General features: G+C 35.6%; 3 protein-coding genes across 5 annotated transcripts in view; 1 reads left to right on the forward strand and 2 right to left on the reverse strand.

The window, feature by feature from the left end:
- The window catches only part of LOC119584492 (mitotic spindle assembly checkpoint protein MAD1-like), a 12,486-nt gene extending 12,287 nt beyond the window's left edge, over positions 1 to 199 (reverse strand). The window contains exon 1 of the mRNA XM_037933139.1: positions 1 to 199. This exon is cut by the window's left edge and continues 140 nt beyond it. Within this exon, the coding sequence (XP_037789067.1) occupies positions 1 to 86 (86 nt within the window). The 5' untranslated portion in view covers positions 87 to 199.
- Positions 200 to 468: 269 nt separating this feature from the next.
- Positions 469 to 7,753, forward strand: LOC119584489 (kinetochore protein Spc24-like). Of its 2 annotated transcripts, none has more exons than XM_037933136.1 (6): positions 469 to 627; positions 1,675 to 1,866; positions 2,735 to 2,850; positions 2,957 to 3,084; positions 3,235 to 3,311; positions 7,089 to 7,753. In XM_037933136.1, exons 2-6 carry the CDS (start codon positions 1,686 to 1,688, stop codon positions 7,208 to 7,210), a joined length of 624 nt encoding a protein of 207 aa, XP_037789064.1. In that variant the 5' UTR covers positions 469 to 627; positions 1,675 to 1,685; the 3' UTR covers positions 7,211 to 7,753. The 2 variants fall into 2 exon arrangements, with proteins under 2 accessions (XP_037789064.1, XP_037789063.1); XM_037933135.1 differs by lacking the exon at positions 469 to 627 and adding an exon at positions 802 to 1,018.
- A 64-nt stretch (positions 7,754 to 7,817) lies between these two features.
- Positions 7,818 to 19,061, reverse strand: part of LOC119584491 (telomerase RNA component interacting RNase-like) — a 20,492-nt gene continuing 9,248 nt past the window's right edge. Inside the window, exons 2-3 of one of the 2 annotated variants that reach the window (XM_037933137.1) lie at positions 12,060 to 12,137; positions 7,818 to 11,132 (exon numbers count right to left, since the gene is read on the reverse strand). In XM_037933137.1, the coding sequence (XP_037789065.1) occupies positions 11,022 to 11,132; positions 12,060 to 12,137 (189 nt within the window). In that variant the 3' untranslated portion in view covers positions 7,818 to 11,021. The remainder of the gene's footprint in view (positions 11,133 to 12,059; positions 12,138 to 19,061) is intronic. The other variant, XM_037933138.1, reaches the window with a different exon arrangement.

A 19,061-nucleotide genomic window follows, 5' to 3' on the forward strand; every position in this document is an offset into this window, starting at 1 on the left:
TCTCCGCTCTTTTTGCCACTGGATATAAACTGGTTAAAATCCTTCAGGGTCCTCGCTATCACCGTTGGCTCCGGAGACCCATCCATTTTGTCAAAGTTGTCTTATTGCACTTATTACGGGGATAAAGAGGAGAAACGCCGTCCTCTGCCTGGCTTTCCCGTTTGTTTGTGTTCTTGGGGCGGTTGTACTCCGGCGTGCGTGGGGGAGGCTAGTGTATTTCTCTATATTTGTCTATGTAGGCTTAGTTTTTGAAGACTTTGGAGTTTCCGATTAATATCAATTTATTTTTAATTCATGTGTTTCATCGTGTGAGTTTCGATCAATTACGAGTGATTGCGTCTGTTAGATCCGCTTCACTGAAGTTTGAATCCATTCTACTACATTGCGTTCAAATAATAAGCTAAAGCAAAGAGACTTCTTTTCTCTCTCACTTGAAATCGACTAGTTATACCAACTGATAAACTTAAATATGTATATTATATTTAGAAGATAATGATACAATAAAATTGGAAAGAAGAATAAAAAAAAAAATATCAATAAAAAATTCAAAAGGAGTCGACGCAGCGAGAAGCAAATTTCAAACACAAGTCAAAAGGTCGAGACTTTTTTCTGTGGAGTTTGTATCAGGTATTTTTCTATTTTCTGTTTTATTATGTCTGTATCTTAATGTTTAAAGTATTTTTTTCTTTCTATAGAATGTAAAAGGGTTCTGTTATAAATGAAAAGAGTATTTCTACAGCTACCCAATGTTGAATTGCTCATTATATACAGTTATGCAAATGTCATTTCAAAACGAGACGAATACAAAGCCAAGAAGGGTCTTAATTCTCTCTGGTCATATTCCAAGAGAAATGATCAGTCGTTGTGACTTTTTAACCGATGTTGGAGGAAATACAAGCTCCTGTTCACATAGGAAAGCCCAGTTAACAGCGACCCTTTTTATCTAGGCATTGTTTATGTTTACGAAAATTAATTACTTATGTGGACAAAAGGATGGCTATAGGAAAAGAGAATCATGGTAGATTTAAGCTGAATTTAGTACTCTGTTTCATAAATATAGTCACTTTGATTTAATTAATATGATTATACAGACTATTGTTATTTGAATTAGGACAAGGTAAATGTGTAGCCACACCCTCCCGCCTGTCAGTGATCTCATGCCTTTTGGCGCTCTAGCAATGGCCAATGAGTCTTTCATCATATATTCTGGCAAGATATAGCTTATGAAAAGTAAATAAGAAACTAGAGTAAACTGCCCATATATTGTGTGTTCTTGTAGGACTATGTTAGTAATGTATTGAGCCTCTTTGATCTTATTATGGTTCCTACCCATGTCTTAAACAATTTAGTGCCGATAGTTATCAGCTAAAGTTTGTGGTATTAATTGCAAGGTTTATAATCATTGCCTAGTTTTTTTTAGGCAAAATTCTTTATTATAGCTGTGTTTTTTGTTTACCGGTCATTAGTACTGATATATTGGTAATTACACTGTATTAGTTAAAAGCTAGTAGGATGTACAATTTGAATGATTCCCTTCATTTCATGAAATTGTATTCATAGACTCAATTTTCCTCCGTATACTGTTTCAATTGGGTATGCAGCTCATTTCATAAGCTTTTTCATTATTTGGAAAATCATATCAGGATAACTTAAACTTGCTCACATTTCTTCCAGGATTTTGCAAGATGGGCGAAGAAAGCATGATAGAGAGGGACATTGCTGGCCTGGAGGAGATGACCAGCCAGGCAATCTCTGTGTTTGCAAACAACAGGGTCAACTCTGCCATAAACGCATCCAAAGACACCTTGGTCAGTTCTCTGGCTGCCTGCGAACACTCAAGGCTAACTCTGAAAGAGACCATCAGAGGTATGGGGTAAAGCCTCCAAAAGCAAGGTGAAAAATCATTCATGATATAAATTGGTCACTCATGATAAATATTTTTTCATTCTCCTTTGCAGTACACTACAGTATCACTATGGCAGTATGAGAACATATTGGTATCAAAGGATAGTTTAGGTTACATAGACTTGATGATTAATGTAGCCTTAACCCCATGTTGCCGGGAATGTGTAATGTTCACCGTAGTATTTTATGAAGTGTTTCTGCACATAAATGGCTCCACAAGTACTTAGCCACAAAGTAGTCAGTTAGACCTTGTGAGCTCACCTGATTTCATCTTCCTTGGAGTTTTTGGAAAAAATTATATCTTTACTAATGCTATGCTATTATTATGTTATTGACATTACTAACAGCAACACAAGATAAGAGAAAGTATTCCAAAAATCAACAAAAGGGGCAAATAGGCGAGATAGTATTAGTAATTGACTCATTGGTGCTTTTGTATGTGTGGAGCACGTACAAAAACTAAACTCACAGTGGGCATCTTAGGGGCAGTGGTGATGAATGTTAAATTCTCTTTATAATAATGTTCTCAATACTTTCATTCTTTTGATTTATTTACCTCCGTAAATAAAGCAGGGGATCTGTGCCTTAATGATTTAAAAGGAGATAAGTCTCTAGCATATGATCTGAACAATTAATAGGTGTAGTGGATTGAAGTGGACATAGAAGCTACTTTACCCCAGTTGTCAGGTATATTTGAAGACTATAATGTAATACTGTAGGTGGTAATGGTACCATACTAAAGCTGCAGTACAGTAGGTCCTGACCTGCACCCTCCGAAATGTGGTACAGCAAAGACACTTTTACAATTTAATTATTTCTTTTTTGACAGACCTACTGCAAGTTGAGGAAGCAGAATCAAATACCCTTGATGAACTCCGTTCTGAAACTTTAGGTCCAGGAGCAAGTCAGGTGGTCTCACAAATTGCGCAGGCCAAAAGAAGAATGGTATGAAGCATGCCAATAGGTTAAATTTGCTGTTTGGAATGTTTACTGTGTTGTTGGTAATACGTGGCTTACTTGCATATTATTAGCATGTGCAAACATCTTTCAGGAAGAAATAGAAGAAGAAATCAAATCAATTACCGGAAGCATAAGCCACACGGAACAGCTGGAACACTCCTTGGAACAGAGGGCCAAATCCTCTAGTAAACATACCTCAGCTGTCGTACCCAAAATCAAGTTAGTAAATATTCCTTGAATATTTGTGTTAGTTTTCCAGTAATGATTGACTTTCTTGGTGTTAGCTGATTTGGACAGATAGTATAAAAAGAAAATCCTTTTCTATTCTGTTTTGTTTCAGGTTTACTAATCTCAGTTTTTGTATTTTAGGGCTGATGTTACCACATTCACACAGATTTCTCACCTAAAATGGGACTACACCGCTCCAGAAAATGTAGTCAAAGGATGTATCCTTTAATACTGTTATTTATATATAGATAGTGTATATAGATATGCAGACAGAAATAGATATATGAATATGTATGTATTTTTTTACTTATAGTTAAAATGTCAAAATTATTTTTGTTAGTATGAGAATTCCCCCCTATCCCATGTGTGTTTCAGTAGATGAGGGATGAGGCCCAATGTTGGGGATCTTCCCCTGCCTTGGACCTCTACCTTTGGTATGACTAATTTTGCAAGGTCTTTTCTTTCACTTCTCCAACCCGTTCTTCTGTACACTTCCAAAGATGGAAGAGCCATGCTGAATGGTTGAAAGACTGGTTTTGTGCCAGTCATGAATGGCCACAGAGAGCCATGGACACAGTATTTTCCTGGTTAATCATCTAGCCTTTATCCATTATGGGGACCCTGAGGGGTAAACTGTTTCTTTTACCCATGTATTTCAGGTTCACAATAGCCAATAATAAAGATTTTCTACTTTTATTAGGGGGATGCATGCTGTCAACTTGATCCATTCCATCATACATACAGGCCATTACTCAACCTTCAGAATACATCCCTTCCTTTCTCCCAACATCCGCCATGCCATTTCCTTTTCCTGCACAGTATTCTTCATTTTCTACCTCCTCCTCTCTTACAGTAGCCTCCTCTTCCAACAATGTCCAAAAACAAGTAGGCAGAGTTTTCTTCCGCAACTGTTCTTGCCTTGTTACAGTTACATCCGAGTCCCAAGTTTGTGCATTATCTACCTTGATTGATTCACTGGCAAACCTACTCCTGTATACAACAAGGATTGGTAAGACTATAAAAAACGACCTGCTTGCTTGCCTCATTCTGTGATGCAGTATCAGTTCTGTGCTACACTATTCCTCCCAGAGCCTACAGAAGTTTATATTGGCAGAGTCCTGCCTCACCTGCCTTATAAGCCTGCCTAACTTAGCCATGACAGTTCAAATTGCTCTGCACAATCATACACATGTACCAGTTGTGATGACTCCCATAATGTTTTTTATAGGAGCTGCCCTACCTACAAGTTCAAGTCTGAGGTAGCAGTTCACAGATCCAAACTTGGCCTCACTCTGTGCTAGGCCAGAGAAAGCATGCCAATAAGTGTTTTCTCTCAATACCTATTCCAATTCTGTCCTTCACTCTACTCCACTCCCATCTTCCAAAGATGCTTAAGCATCTCCCCCAGTATCTCCCCTGCCACATACCATCCTACCTGTACCCCGTCTCTCTTACAGTCAAATTTTTTTGCCGTTCTAAATCCAGATACTCCAGTCTCTACCATTTCCCCGGTGCCTACTAATGTAATTGCCCTAACTTGCTTTTACCCCTTTAACCACAATGCTTTTCCATGGTACTACATGACCTTTGATTCATTTACTTTCATTTATTTGTTTTGACCATTAACCAGTCCCCCCAATCCTATGCCTGTTGTTGCTGTGGGGGGCTTAGGAGGCAGAGACTGGGACCCTTCTTCTTCCCCTTTCTGTTTCTTTCTCTTCTCCAACTCCTTCTACTATCCACTATCTAAGATGTGAGATACATGTTGAAAGGATTAAAAGGCTGACTTTGTACCAGTCATGAATGGCCTTGGGAGGCAATGGGCACAGTATTCTCATTTAGTTTTCTAGCCCTAACCCCTATGCGGACCTTGAGGGGTTAACCAATTCTTTCCCCAACACACTCTAGGCTTACCATGGCTAGTAATGTAGACTTTCCACCTTTATTAGGTTTGCCCCTTTATCAACTAGACACATATTTAAATTCTCCAAATTCCAGGCTCTGCTTTGACCATGACTGAACACTACACCCTCCTCAGTACAAAGTATCACCTCAGTCCAAGCCATACCATCCACCCAGGTCATTACTCATCCTCTGGAGAACATTACTCCTCTTCCAACATCCTCAACTTCATCTAATACCCCCTCCTCCCTTATTACTACACTGCAGCCTCATTGTCCACCTCTCAACACCTCTTCCACACATCCCTGTCCTTCTCCTACCCCCACCTCTACTAACCTTCTGAATATTCAGTTTAGGCCAGCCGAATGGGATCAGTTTTTCATGATCCCCTTTACAGCCCCTTAATCTTCCAGCAATGCAAGTAGGCGAATTTTTCTTCCTCAGCTGCTTCGATCATTCCCACCTTGTCACAGTTACATCCAAAACCCAAGCTAAAGCATTATAAACCCTGCCTGGCTCTACTGGCAAACCTATTCTTGCCAGCTTCAGCCCTCCCTCAATACTGGGGAAGAGGTGATGAGAGGAAGAGGGGGGGGGGGGAAGCGATAAGCGGAAGAGGGGGGGGGGGAGGCGATGAGAGGATGTACTAGAACTGTCTCCATCTCCCCAACAATCTGCCTTGTCTACGACAGGGATAGGTCATATTGTGGAAAAGACTTACTTGCCTGCCTTGTGGACTGATACTGCATCAGTACAATGCTGCAATACCCCCCCTTGAGGCTGCCATAAGTCATTCACCAGTATTGCCAAGATCACTTTCTGTAGACATGACATCCCCCTTGATGTTTATATTGGAGGAGAGTGCCTCTCTGTCTGACGATATCATTCTTACCCTTGTCAATGTCAGAATTGCTGGTATCTAGGCTACCCTGCCAAACACTGCCGCTCCACAGTCCAATACCCTCTATGTGCCCAACCTGGTCATGCTCAATCAAACTGCTCTGCACAATCAAGCACGTGCCAATTGTGGAGAGTCCCATAATATACTTTATAGGGGCTGCCCTGCTTACAAGCACACATACCAGGTTTTTCTGTTACTACCTGTCCTTTGCTCTGCCCCTTCCCTATTACAGACATTCCAATGTCTACTTCCTCAGCACCTGCCCCTCTTCCTTCTCACTCAACTCATTGCACAGGACAAGCTAAATGTTTCACTCCATCTTCTACCACATCTTCCCCTACATTAGTCTCTCCCTCTGCCCCTCAGATGTCTGTCCCCCCTTTTCTGTCTCATAAGAAAACCTTTGTTTGTCAGACCTCCCCAACCAATTTTATTTCAGAAACTCTTGAATACATTCAAAACTATCTAATCATGACCCAAGATAACATGTCTACACTGCATCCATCATCCAATCACTCTACTCCCATCCCTGTACACTCAAAGTAACTGCCAACATTCATCCTCTTCATACTCATATTTCCCCTACATCCTCTCCTCCCAACACATCCCATCCTCCTTCCCCCTCCCATAATCTCTTCTACTTCCCCCTGGATACATACGTGATTGTCACAACCCCCTTCCCTTGTACTCTCTCTTTCCTGAAACCGATCTAACCAAACCCTTTCTCCTGTTACTAATCCTTACCTTACCCTATGTACCTCCTTGCAGATTCCCACACTTCTTCCTTAACAATTTTGGTTAAATCACCTTTTAATCTCAACCTTAGCCTTAACCCACCCTTTCTGCCCTCACCCCTCTTAACCTCTTTCAAGTATCCTGATCTACTATACTTTATATGTGTAGCACAGGTAATCTTCAATTAACCCCCATCTTTACCTTTTTCACTACACCACCTTTCTGTAGTGCTATATGATCTTTGATGTCTAGCACATTTATATATCTTTGTAACCATTAACCATACAGCAGTTTTATTTACAAGTTGTGCTTACATGCTTGTGGGCTTGCTCTCTGTGTATATTATATGTGCAGAGTGTGAAAGTGAGAGAGAGAGAGAGTGAGAGTGACTGAGTGTTACTTATAAAGGAAAGATTCAGTTTCAGAGTAGACAATTTCCTTAACTCCTTGGCTTCAGTCATTCTCCGACCAGAGAAGAGGGACATCACCCCTTTCAAGCTCGACACATCATCACACTCCCAGTTCTTCATCACAAATTTCCTGTGGCAACAGATTGCTGCTGATAGTGATTTTATTTGAAGAAATGTATGAGGATGATACTCTAAATATATTATTAGTTTCAGAAAATCTTCCAAATCTTTCTGATAATTTTTTTTTTTTTTTTTTTTTATGGTCAATTTTGTGTTGCCTTCACTTTCTAGTTTTAAAACTTGATTTAGTTTTTTCTTTCGATATCTTATGTACTACTAGTTTTAAAAATGAAAAAAAAAATTAAATGTCTTCACACTGTCTAAATTGTATTTTCACAATTTATCCTGCAAAACTTGAAAGAAAGAAAGAAAAATCTTTAGAGATTATATATATTCTTATGAGAACAAGATAATAAAGTTATAGTGCAAATAAGTATGTTTATCTTATGATTTATATGTTTTTCTTCTTTTATACTACTAATACTCCATCCCCTTTCTCATATAACTTCTCATCACAATACAAATAACTATAATTTAAAAGGAAAAGAATGAAACACTACTTGTATTCTTTCTTTAATATGAAACAATATTAAATTTTTGAGTCACAGAACCATGCAACATCTTCACATAAACCAAAGAAAAAAAAAAAAAATACACAGAAGCTAATTGTAGATGTGCTCACTAATAATTAACATCACAAGATATAAAATGTAAAATTTGCCGAAGAAGTTGCAAATAAAGGGAATACAGCAATATCACAATCTAATTCCCATTTTGGGGTCATTTTAATAGAAAGTCATGATTTTTTATTTGGTAAAACTGTCAAAGACTTGAAAGTACTTTGTCTATTTTATTACATAACCTAGAGAAAAATTTACATTTTCATAAATATTTCCTGAAAAAGATAATACATCTCCTTCCTGTCATGAACAATAATTTTGAAATTCATAAAATATGTGAACTTTTATTTACATGATTTTTAAATCTTACATGATATACTGTAAGTATCCCTTTATATCTACACAAAAGAACCAATTCCTAATTACTTTTATCAATAAAAATAGCTAATAGAGAATATCTAATGAATTTTAACTCATGTTCATGATGAAAAACTTGTACAGGAAATGAGTTCAAAGCATACCTGTTCATTTGAATATATATAATGTGTATATATGTATGTTTCATTATATATATATATATATATATATATATATATATATATATAATATATATATATATATATATATATATATATATATATATATATATATATAATATATATGTATGTATGTATGTATGTATGTATGTATGTATGTATGTATGTACTGATGTATGTGTATATATACAGGTGTAGATGTATGTATGTGTTTGTGCATGTCTATATATGTATGTATATCTGTGTATGTAGGTATGTGTTTTTGTTTGTTTGTATTGTTTTTCTACATACTTCAATATAATGGGGACAAAGGGAATTAGTGTCCCAGTGATCAATGTTTTCTAATATTTTATATTTCAAATTTCTAATGTTGTACTGGAACATTTCCACTATGGTATTTATTTATTTTTTATTCTAAAGACTTTGATAACAATCAAATCACTGTTCTCTGCCTTGCACCACCAATACGTTGTCAGTTTTAACCTTTAATGAATACACATTTTTCCTGACTCTGCTTTTCTATTTCAAAGCAAGGTTTGAGATAATTATCCCCATACTTAAAAAAAGTAACAAAGTATATACAACATAATAAATGTATTAGCTGTTCAGAAGTATATAAGCCTATATCACAATATATTTGTCAGGCATTGGAACTCACTGAAAGCAAATTTCAAGATCCCTTTTCCATTGATCTTACACATAAACAAATGCTGTACAGATATGTTGGCACAATAATCTTATCATATATATCCTCATGGTTTTTCCCCAGTACTAAAGAATGGATATGTATTGTGCACACTGTACAAGTCTTTATTTTCATTAAAAATACAGACATCCAGTTTACTTTGATTCTTTGAATGGGAACAACTAAGCTTCTTTCTTGTAGCTGCAAAAATAAAATTCTCAAGGAATTTTTTAATTTCCAGTCTATGCAGGCCTAATAACTTAAGATTTTGTGTCCCTTTTACTGCTTCAATAATGATAATGATAATGAGGAAAAAATAAAAGAAAGTACATAATAAGAATATCAGTTCTGAATAATATTGTCATTAGTTAATGATGATATGAACTACAAATAGAATCATCAAAAGAATATGAATCAACCATCATATCAATGAAAATTAAATGCTGATATGTATATATCACATACACTTGAAAGTAAAATACAAAAGGGTTACCGTTTGGAAGAAAGAGAGCAATGACCAGCTAAGCAAAGAATGTAAGGCTCTTGGAAAATAAATACTTAAAAAAAAAATACAGAAAGCTCTTAAATGCTGGCAATGAAAAATAACATTCATTTCATTTCTCATAAAACTGATTAATCTTTTTTGTTCCAAGAATTCATTCTCAATATTAGTCACTTTCCCGAGGATAACAGAAATCTCATTATGTATTTTACAATTTACACGATCACAATTATTAGTAATTAAGAACTAATGGAAATATAACTACTGTATTTTCAAATTTCTTGATTTACCCTTATTGGCACTCCCACACATATTGTTGTTAGTTGCTTATTTTCTTCTCGGATATATTTTCATTTCTTAGACATGGTGTCTAAAAAATATGCTTTGAATATTTACACAATCAAAAATACGTTTATAGTCATGGCCGAGTTGTAACAATGAGAATCCTTTTTATTTGGCTCAATTATCCAATGAATAAAACATAAACAAAGAATAAAAAAATAAAAAAACTGAACTTGATACCTGGTCTAGACTGCACAGATGCAACTAAATACATACAAAATTTTGTTTATATAAAGAAGGGGGGAAAAAAGAAAAAGGTATCTATCAATGCCTATCTCAAATGTGCCTCTCTCAAAGACTTTTCCAAAAGCAAATATATTTCATAATTGCCTTTACCAATCTACAATCAAACATAATCCCATTAAAACCTGAACGAATTGTGCTACAGGATATGATGATGCAATGGAAGAAAAAGTGCCAGGAATCTATGGAAGGCATCCATTCATTTGGGAGAGACTAATACAACTACATTTGCATGTAATCACCACTTACAATAAATAGCTTCGAGAAAAAAGTCACTTCGAAAGTAAGTACAGTAAGGACAAACACACATCAAACCTTAAAAACAACTGCTATGTCACTTTCTTGCACATCAAACCTTGGAGTGACACCTATGACACTTTTTTTTAAGTCACTCGAAAATGAAATGTGAGACTAGTAATCAATCAACTGCTAAAGATTAGTTTTGCTGTTTAATGTGTGTTGGGATTGAAATTAATATTTTCTCAACCTTGGTTCCCATCTAATATTAAAAGCTGATGCATAAGTATGTTACTATCTACAGTATGTTGGTAAATCTTTGATTTACATTAGAAGGGCAAACGGTTTAGTGTAATGGATGAAAGTTGTAAAAGACAGAGATATTCCAAATCTTCAAAGGTAACATAATTCTCAGTTTACAAAGTCAAAAGAGTCTAGATGCTAAGAAATAGTACCAAGAGACATATAGACAACAACATCTCTCACTAGTACTCTAAAAGACAACCAGAAAACTATTAAATTTCTAAATGCAATCAACTTACTCCCTTTGCTTGAGCATCTGACCCTTAAGATGAGAAGGTTTGATTATATATTCATAAATCCTTTGTATTTGGTCTTTTTTCCTCTTTAGCCACAGCTGATTCTTCCAAACTGTCATGCTGTCAGAATCATACAAGCTAGAGTATATAAAAAAATGATTGACCATCAAACTATATTACATCTTAAATACAGACTAAATTAAGTTTGGACACCAATCATTTCACTAAAGGTCGTCTTTTTCCTTCTTCTTCACATGACTGTTCCTTGTATTTCCGAACTTCATTCATATACTGAGACCAAGCATCAGTCTTACCACCATCAGGCTGCTAAAAAAATAATGACTACAATTAGTAATTGATTCATACAGATAAGATTTCTATACAAGTATTAATTACACTTTCTAATAATTTGTTTACCAATTTAAAACATGACTTCATATCATCTTATATTCATGATTTACCTATGCCAAACTTCTAGTCATATGCCTTTGTTTGTTCTTTAGGATCTTCTAGTGAACTTTGGTAAACTGCTAGCAATAATGAAAAGTTCCTCCACTTAATACTGTCATCTTCTCTAGACTTTAATATGTATAAACACCAAAACAATTTACCCAACTACTCATTTCAACTTATCCCTATCATGTATGTGTGCCTTAAATATAATCATAATGGTCAGTTAACCCATTCACAACTGGTAAAATTGGTGTTTGAAGGTTTTGCATCCACTCCAACATCAGTGAATTTGTGCATTAGTGCCATCCAACATGGATCATGTCATGACAGGCCATCACTAAATGTGAATGGGTTAAAAGGAATTTCTTTACATGATACTGTCAATTCTGATGTGGTAATGAATCAAGTGTCCATCCCCTTTTAATTACTGAATGCATATTAAAGAGTTGGCAATCTAAACCTGACTAGTTTTGTCAGACAAATGTCTGATTTACCTAACTGTGCGCAAGTCTCACCTAAACATCTATGCTTATTCCTCTTTCATATACATTATCTTCAATACAGATTTATGTTTGTATTCAAGCCAACCAAGAGGTGTGGCAAAAAATATACATCTTTTAATAAGAGGAATCTCTCTCTCTCTCTCTCTCTCTCTCTCTCCTCTCTCTCTCTCTCTCCTCTCTCTCTCTCTCTCTCTCTCTCTCTCTCTCTCTCTCTCTCTCTCTCTCTCTCTCTAAATATATATATATATTTCATCTGACTTTCCTATTTCTATCTATCTCTTCATTCATCAATCCTCACCTTTTCACTTTCTGCCTCCTTCCGCTGCTTCTTGACCATCCCAGTGGCCAGGATTCTCCCGCCCCGTCGCTTGCCCACCTGCGAAGAGACAAGCTCACCTCCATTAGACTAGGTCCATCTTGCCCCATATGACTCACCAGTCCAGGGGGACCTTGACTTTATCCTCCGCAGGAAACGCCGCCCGTCTCGCCAATCCCACTGCCACTCTGTGTGAGAACCAAATGTGGCCATGGCAAAACTCACTGCACAGTGGCCTTGCACGTACCTAAGCATAACCTTAAAAGAAATATTAATAGAAGTAGGTCTGCTCCTGCATCTTCGGGACACACCAAATCTCCTGGGCCTAAGACCTGCACTCTTAGCTGTCCACAAGCATTAAAGTTATAAACTATTTGCATCTTTAAACTTAGTTTCTGATCTGCAAGTAGTACTGCTGCTGCTGCCAAAGCTAAGAATTCAGTCTTATGACTACAGTCTTATGACTTAAGAGTTTTTCATGAAGAAACAGAAGTATTTGTGGTGTTAGAATTGGTAAATTTGATGATAGCCTAAGGCAAGCAGATGACCAAGACATGCAGGCTCATAAATGGCTCATAAATAGATAATCATTAGCAGCTATTATAAAACTTACCAATAGTTTGATGAATGCACAATAAGTATTTTAAATCTGTATTTCAATATTTTCATGGCATCTGGCAACTCTGTTGTAAATCTGACACTAATGAATATAAAAAAATATATATTAAGCAAAATATTTTACAATAACACTATAGTTAACCATGAAAACAAAAATGTTTTTCAACCTACTTCAGCCATTTCAATCAGACTACTATTAAGCAATCATTTATCTCTAGATGGACAATCAGTTAACACCTGAAGCAGCAATAAAAAATCTGATATTTAGGACACCCATAAACCCAAAATCTCCATGGTTTATGCAAATGCAGCAAGCCCTAATCTAGAAGGACCTACAATGGACAAACATTCAACAACTATCACTAGCACAATAAATAACGCTGCACATTTTAAACACCAAATAACGAAGACCTTTGCTTTTTTTTTTATGTTATATTTTCTCTATAATCAGAAACTATTTCCAAAACATGAAATGGAGAACTAATCACAAAGAAGACAACTGATACCTCAGGTCATAGAATACAGTTTTTGCAACTTAACCACACAACTGCAGAGATGATGCACTAAGGGTAACCATGCCGACCGAGACAATGCCAATGAGCTATGACATGTTTCAAGTATGTGGTAACAGAAATTGCACAATGAGCAAAACATCTTTGAGCATTAATGACTAGACATTAAAGTGATGCATAGTTTTATTTGTGGAAATGCGATTTTTGGTTGGGGAGGGAGTAACAGTATAACTGCATACAGCAATCAAAGAATAAACTATTATTTTACTTCAAAACAACATCATGGTAAATGCCATACACAGAGGAGTTCAAAAGTTCCCTTCAAGCAAAACAAAAATACTAATTTTTACTATTCAAAATAAATATAAGGCATGCCTGATTAGCCCACAAACCATGTCAAGAATGGGACCAAGCAGCTTATTATCATGGGGTCATGACAAAATACATGAGAATAAAATAAAAAGCACAACTTCTGGATAATCATTGTAAGCTGTGTTCTTTGCTTCAAGAAAAAAATAAAAGGTCCATTCTAGTGCTTTGACAAGTAGAAGAGTGGTCGGGCACATGCAAGTTATTTTCAAAGAAAACCGGAATTTTTGTATCTCGTTATCCTCTCTTTAAGTTTCATAGTCTAGTGGTTCTCATTACTAATGTCAACCTAACCCACAAGCTACTAATCACACTAAATATTACAATGAAGAATGCCAAAAGATAGCATATTAAAACCCATACTGATGAAAAATGGTAAATTCCTGTAAAGTATGTGCTTTACATTATGAAAAAATAGTGTCCTTCTTATTTACAGACATAAGCCATTTATCAAGACAGACAAGCGCAGTTCATTGTTTACTTTTTCTAGTTCTGATGGTAATATTCTACTGATTTTCCCTAATTTCCAAAGCTTCTACTACATCATAACTTGTAAATTCTGCGAAGCTGAAGGGGAAACTACAGTACATGACAACCACATCCCTTTCTTGAACATCTGTGAAGAAACTTATCACTAAAACACTGTATCCCTTTCACTATTCCTGCCAATGGATGCAAACTGAAGGTGAGGTTTAGGGAATGGAATTCAAACCAGGTAAAAATAGCAAAGAAAGATGGACAGAATCTGTGCATCAACAATACCCAGTCTTTGCTAACAACAGCCTGTATCTATTTCCTTTTTATCAATATACACTCTGACTTCTAGTACATAAGTTTCCATCTCATGAAAAATAAAAAAATAAAAAAATAGATATATAAACAAAAGATCTGCACAAATATATAATCATATCTATCTATCTATCTATCTATCTATCTATCTATCTATATATATATATATATATATATATATATATATATATATATATATATATATATATATATATATATATATATAATATATATATATATATATATATATCATATCATCATTTAACGGTAGGTTCATTCTGAGCCGCCGTGTCACAGCATGATACTCATTAGTTTCACGTTGTGATGCTCTTGGAGTGAGTACGTGGCAGGGTCCCCAGTTCCTTTCCACGGAGAGTGCCGGTGTTACCTTTTTTTTTTTTTTTTCTTTTAGGTAATCATTCTGTCTTATTTTATCCGGGCTTGGGACCAGCACTGACTTGAGCTGGCTTGGCCCCCAGTGGCTAGGCAGGCAATCGAGGTGAAGTTCCTTGCCCAAGGGAAACAACGCGGCGGTCGGTGACTCGAACCCTCGAACTCGATTGCCGTCGTGACAGTCTTGAGTCCGACGCTCTAACCATTCGGCACAGCGGCCTTATATATATATATATATATATATATATATATATATATATATATATATATATATATTATATATATAATATATATTTATATATATATATATATATATATATAATATATATATATATATATATATAATATATTATATTAATATATATATATAATATATATATATATATATATTTGTATATATATTATATATAATATATATTATATATATATATATATATATATATATATATATAATATATATATGGCCGCTGTGGCCGAATGGTTAGAGCGTCGGACTCAGACTGTCACGACGGCAATCTGAGTTCGAGGGTTCGAGTCACCGACCGCCGCGTTGTTTCCCTTGGGCAAGGAACTTCACCTCGATTGCCTGCCTACCACTGGTGGCCAAGCCAGCTCAAGTCAGTGCTGGTCCCAAGCCCGGATAAAATAGAAGAATGATTACCTAAAAGAAAAAAAAAAAAAAAGGTAACACGGCACTCTCCGTGGAAAGGAACTGGGACCCTGCCACTTACTCACTCCAAGAGCATCACAACGTGAAAACTGCAATTTGAGTATCATGCTGTGACCACGGCGGCTCAGACATGAACCTACCGTTAAATGATGATGATGATATATATATATATATATATATATATATATATATATATATATATATATATATATATATATATATATATATATATATATATATATATATATATATATATATATATATATGTAATATATGTAATAGTAGATAGATGATAGATAGATAGATAGATAGATAGATAGATAGATAGATAGATAGATAGATAGATAGATATGATTATATATTTGTGCAGATCTTTTGTTTATATATCTATTTTTTTATTTTTTTATTTTTCATGAGATGGAAACTTATGTACTAGAAGTCAGAGTGTATATTGATAAAAAGGAAATAGATACAGGCTGTTGTTAGAAAAGACTGGGTATTGTTGATGCACAGATTCTGTCCATCTTTCTTTGCTATTTTTACCTGGTTTGAATTCCATTCCCTAAACCTCACCTTCAGTTTGCATCCATTGGCAGGAATAGTGAAAGGGAGACTTTAATGTTTTAGTGATAAGTTTCTTCACAGATGTTCAAGAAAGGGATGTGGTTGTCATGTACTGTAGTTTCCCCTTCAGCTTCGCAGAATTTACAAGTTATGATGTAGTAGAAGCTTTGGAAATTAGGGAAAATCAGTAGAATATTACCATCAGAACTAGAAAAAGTAAACAATGAACTGCGCTTGTCTGTCTTGATAAATGGCTTATGTCTGTAAATAAGAAGGACACTATTTTTTCATAATGTAAAGCACATACTTTACAGGAATTTACCATTTTTCATCAGTATGGGTTTTAATATGCTATCTTTTGGCATTCTTCATTGTAATATTTAGTGTGATTAGTAGCTTGTGGGTTAGGTTGACATTAGTAATGAGAACCACTAGACTATGAAAATTAAAGAGAGGATAACGAGATACAAAAATTCCGGTTTTCTTTGAAAATAACTTGCATGTGCCCGACCACTCTTCTACTTGTCAAAGCACTAGAATGGACCTTTTATTTTTTTCTTGAAGCAAAGAACACAGCTTACAATGATTATCCAGAAGTTGTGCTTTTTATTTTATTCTCATGTATTTTGTCATGACCCCATGATAATAAGCTGCTTGGTCCCATTCTTGACATGGTTTGTGGGCTAATCAGGCATGCCTTATATTTATTTTGAATAGTAAAAATTAGTATTTTTGTTTTGCTTGAAGGGAACTTTTGAACTCCTCTGTGTATGGCATTTACCATGATGTTGTTTTGAAGTAAAATAATAGTTTATTCTTTGATTGCTGTATGCAGTTATACTGTTACTCCCTCCCCAACCAAAAATCGCATTTCCACAAATAAAACTATGCATCACTTTAATGTCTAGTCATTAATGCTCAAAGATGTTTTGCTCATTGTGCAATTTCTGTTACCACATACTTGAAACATGTCATAGCTCATTGGCATTGTCTCGGTCGGCATGGTTACCCTTAGTGCATCATCTCTGCAGTTGTGTGGTTAAGTTGCAAAAACTGTATTCTATGACCTGAGGTATCAGTTGTCTTCTTTGTGATTAGTTCTCCATTTCATGTTTTGGAAATAGTTTCTGATTATAGAGAAAATATAACATAAAAAAAAAAGCAAAGGTCTTCGTTATTTGGTGTTTAAAATGTGCAGCGTTATTTATTGTGCTAGTGATAGTTGTTGAATGTTTGTCCATTGTAGGTCCTTCTAGATTAGGGCTTGCTGCATTTGCATAAACCATGGAGATTTTGGGTTTATGGGTGTCCTAAATATCAGATTTTTTATTGCTGCTTCAGGTGTTAACTGATTGTCCATCTAGAGATAAATGATTGCTTAATAGTAGTCTGATTGAAATGGCTGAAGTAGGTTGAAAAACATTTTTGTTTTCATGGTTAACTATAGTGTTATTGTAAAATATTTTGCTTAATATATATTTTTTTATATTCATTAGTGTCAGATTTACAACAGAGTTGCCAGATGCCATGAAAATATTGAAATACAGATTTAAAATACTTATTGTGCATTCATCAAACTATTGGTAAGTTTTATAATAGCTGCTAATGATTATCTATTTATGAGCCATTTATGAGCCTGCATGTCTTGGTCATCTGCTTGCCTTAGGCTATCATCAAATTTACCAATTCTAACACCACAAATACTTCTGTTTCTTCATGAAAAACTCTTAAGTCATAAGACTGTAGTCATAAGACTGAATTCTTAGCTTTGGCAGCAGCAGCAGTACTACTTGCAGATCAGAAACTAAGTTTAAAGATGCAAATAGTTTATAACTTTAATGCTTGTGGACAGCTAAGAGTGCAGGTCTTAGGCCCAGGAGATTTGGTGTGTCCCGAAGATGCAGGAGCAGACCTACTTCTATTAATATTTCTTTTAAGGTTATGCTTAGGTACGTGCAAGGCCACTGTGCAGTGAGTTTTGCCATGGCCACATTTGGTTCTCACACAGAGTGGCAGTGGGATTGGCGAGACGGGCGGCGTTTCCTGCGGAGGATAAAGTCAAGGTCCCCCTGGACTGGTGAGTCATATGGGGCAAGATGGACCTAGTCTAATGGAGGTGAGCTTGTCTCTTCGCAGGTGGGCAAGCGACGGGGCGGGAGAATCCTGGCCACTGGGATGGTCAAGAAGCAGCGGAAGGAGGCAGAAAGTGAAAAGGTGAGGATTGATGAATGAAGAGATAAATAGAAATAGGAAAGTTAGATGAAAAATATATATATATTTAGAGAGAGAGAGAGAGAGAGAGAGAGAGAGAGAGAGAGAGAGAGAGAGAGAGAGAGAGAGAGAGAGAGAGAGAGAGAGAGAGAGAGAGAGAGAGAGAGAGATTCCTCTTATTAATAGATGTATTTTTTGCCACACCTCTTGGTTGGCTTGAATACAAACATAAATCTGTATTGAAGATAATGTATATGAAAGAGGAATAAGCATAAATGTTTAGGTGAGACCTGCACACAGTTAGGTAAATCAGACATTTGTCTGACAAAACTAGTCAGGTTTAGATTGCCAACTCTTTAATATGCATTCAGTAATTAAAAGGGGATGGACACTTGATTCATTACCACATCAGAATTGACAGTATCATGTAAAGAAATTCCTTTTAACCCATTCACATTTAGTGATGGCCTGTCTTGTCATGAAAGAAAATTCACTGATGTTGGATGGCACCTAATCACAACATTCATGGTGCCATGGGAACCTGGCTGTGTATATGTGGATTGGTGTGCATTAATGTACTTGATTAAGTAATGCCTTGCCAAACTTTACCTGAAATTTTACCAGTTGTGAATGGGTTAACTGACCATTATGATTATATTTAAGGCACACATACATGATAGGGATAAGCTGAAATGAGTAGTTGGGTAAATTGTTTTGGTGTTTATACATATTAAAGTCTAGAGAAGATGACAGTATTAAGTGGAGGAACTTTTCATTATTGCTAGCAGTTTACCAAAGTTCACTAGAAGATCCTAAAGAACAAACAAAGGCATATGACTAGAAGTTTGGCATAGGTAT

This window comes from Penaeus monodon, chromosome 18 (assembly GCF_015228065.2).
Source record: "Penaeus monodon isolate SGIC_2016 chromosome 18, NSTDA_Pmon_1, whole genome shotgun sequence".
Taxonomy (NCBI): Eukaryota; Metazoa; Arthropoda; class Malacostraca; order Decapoda; family Penaeidae; genus Penaeus; species Penaeus monodon.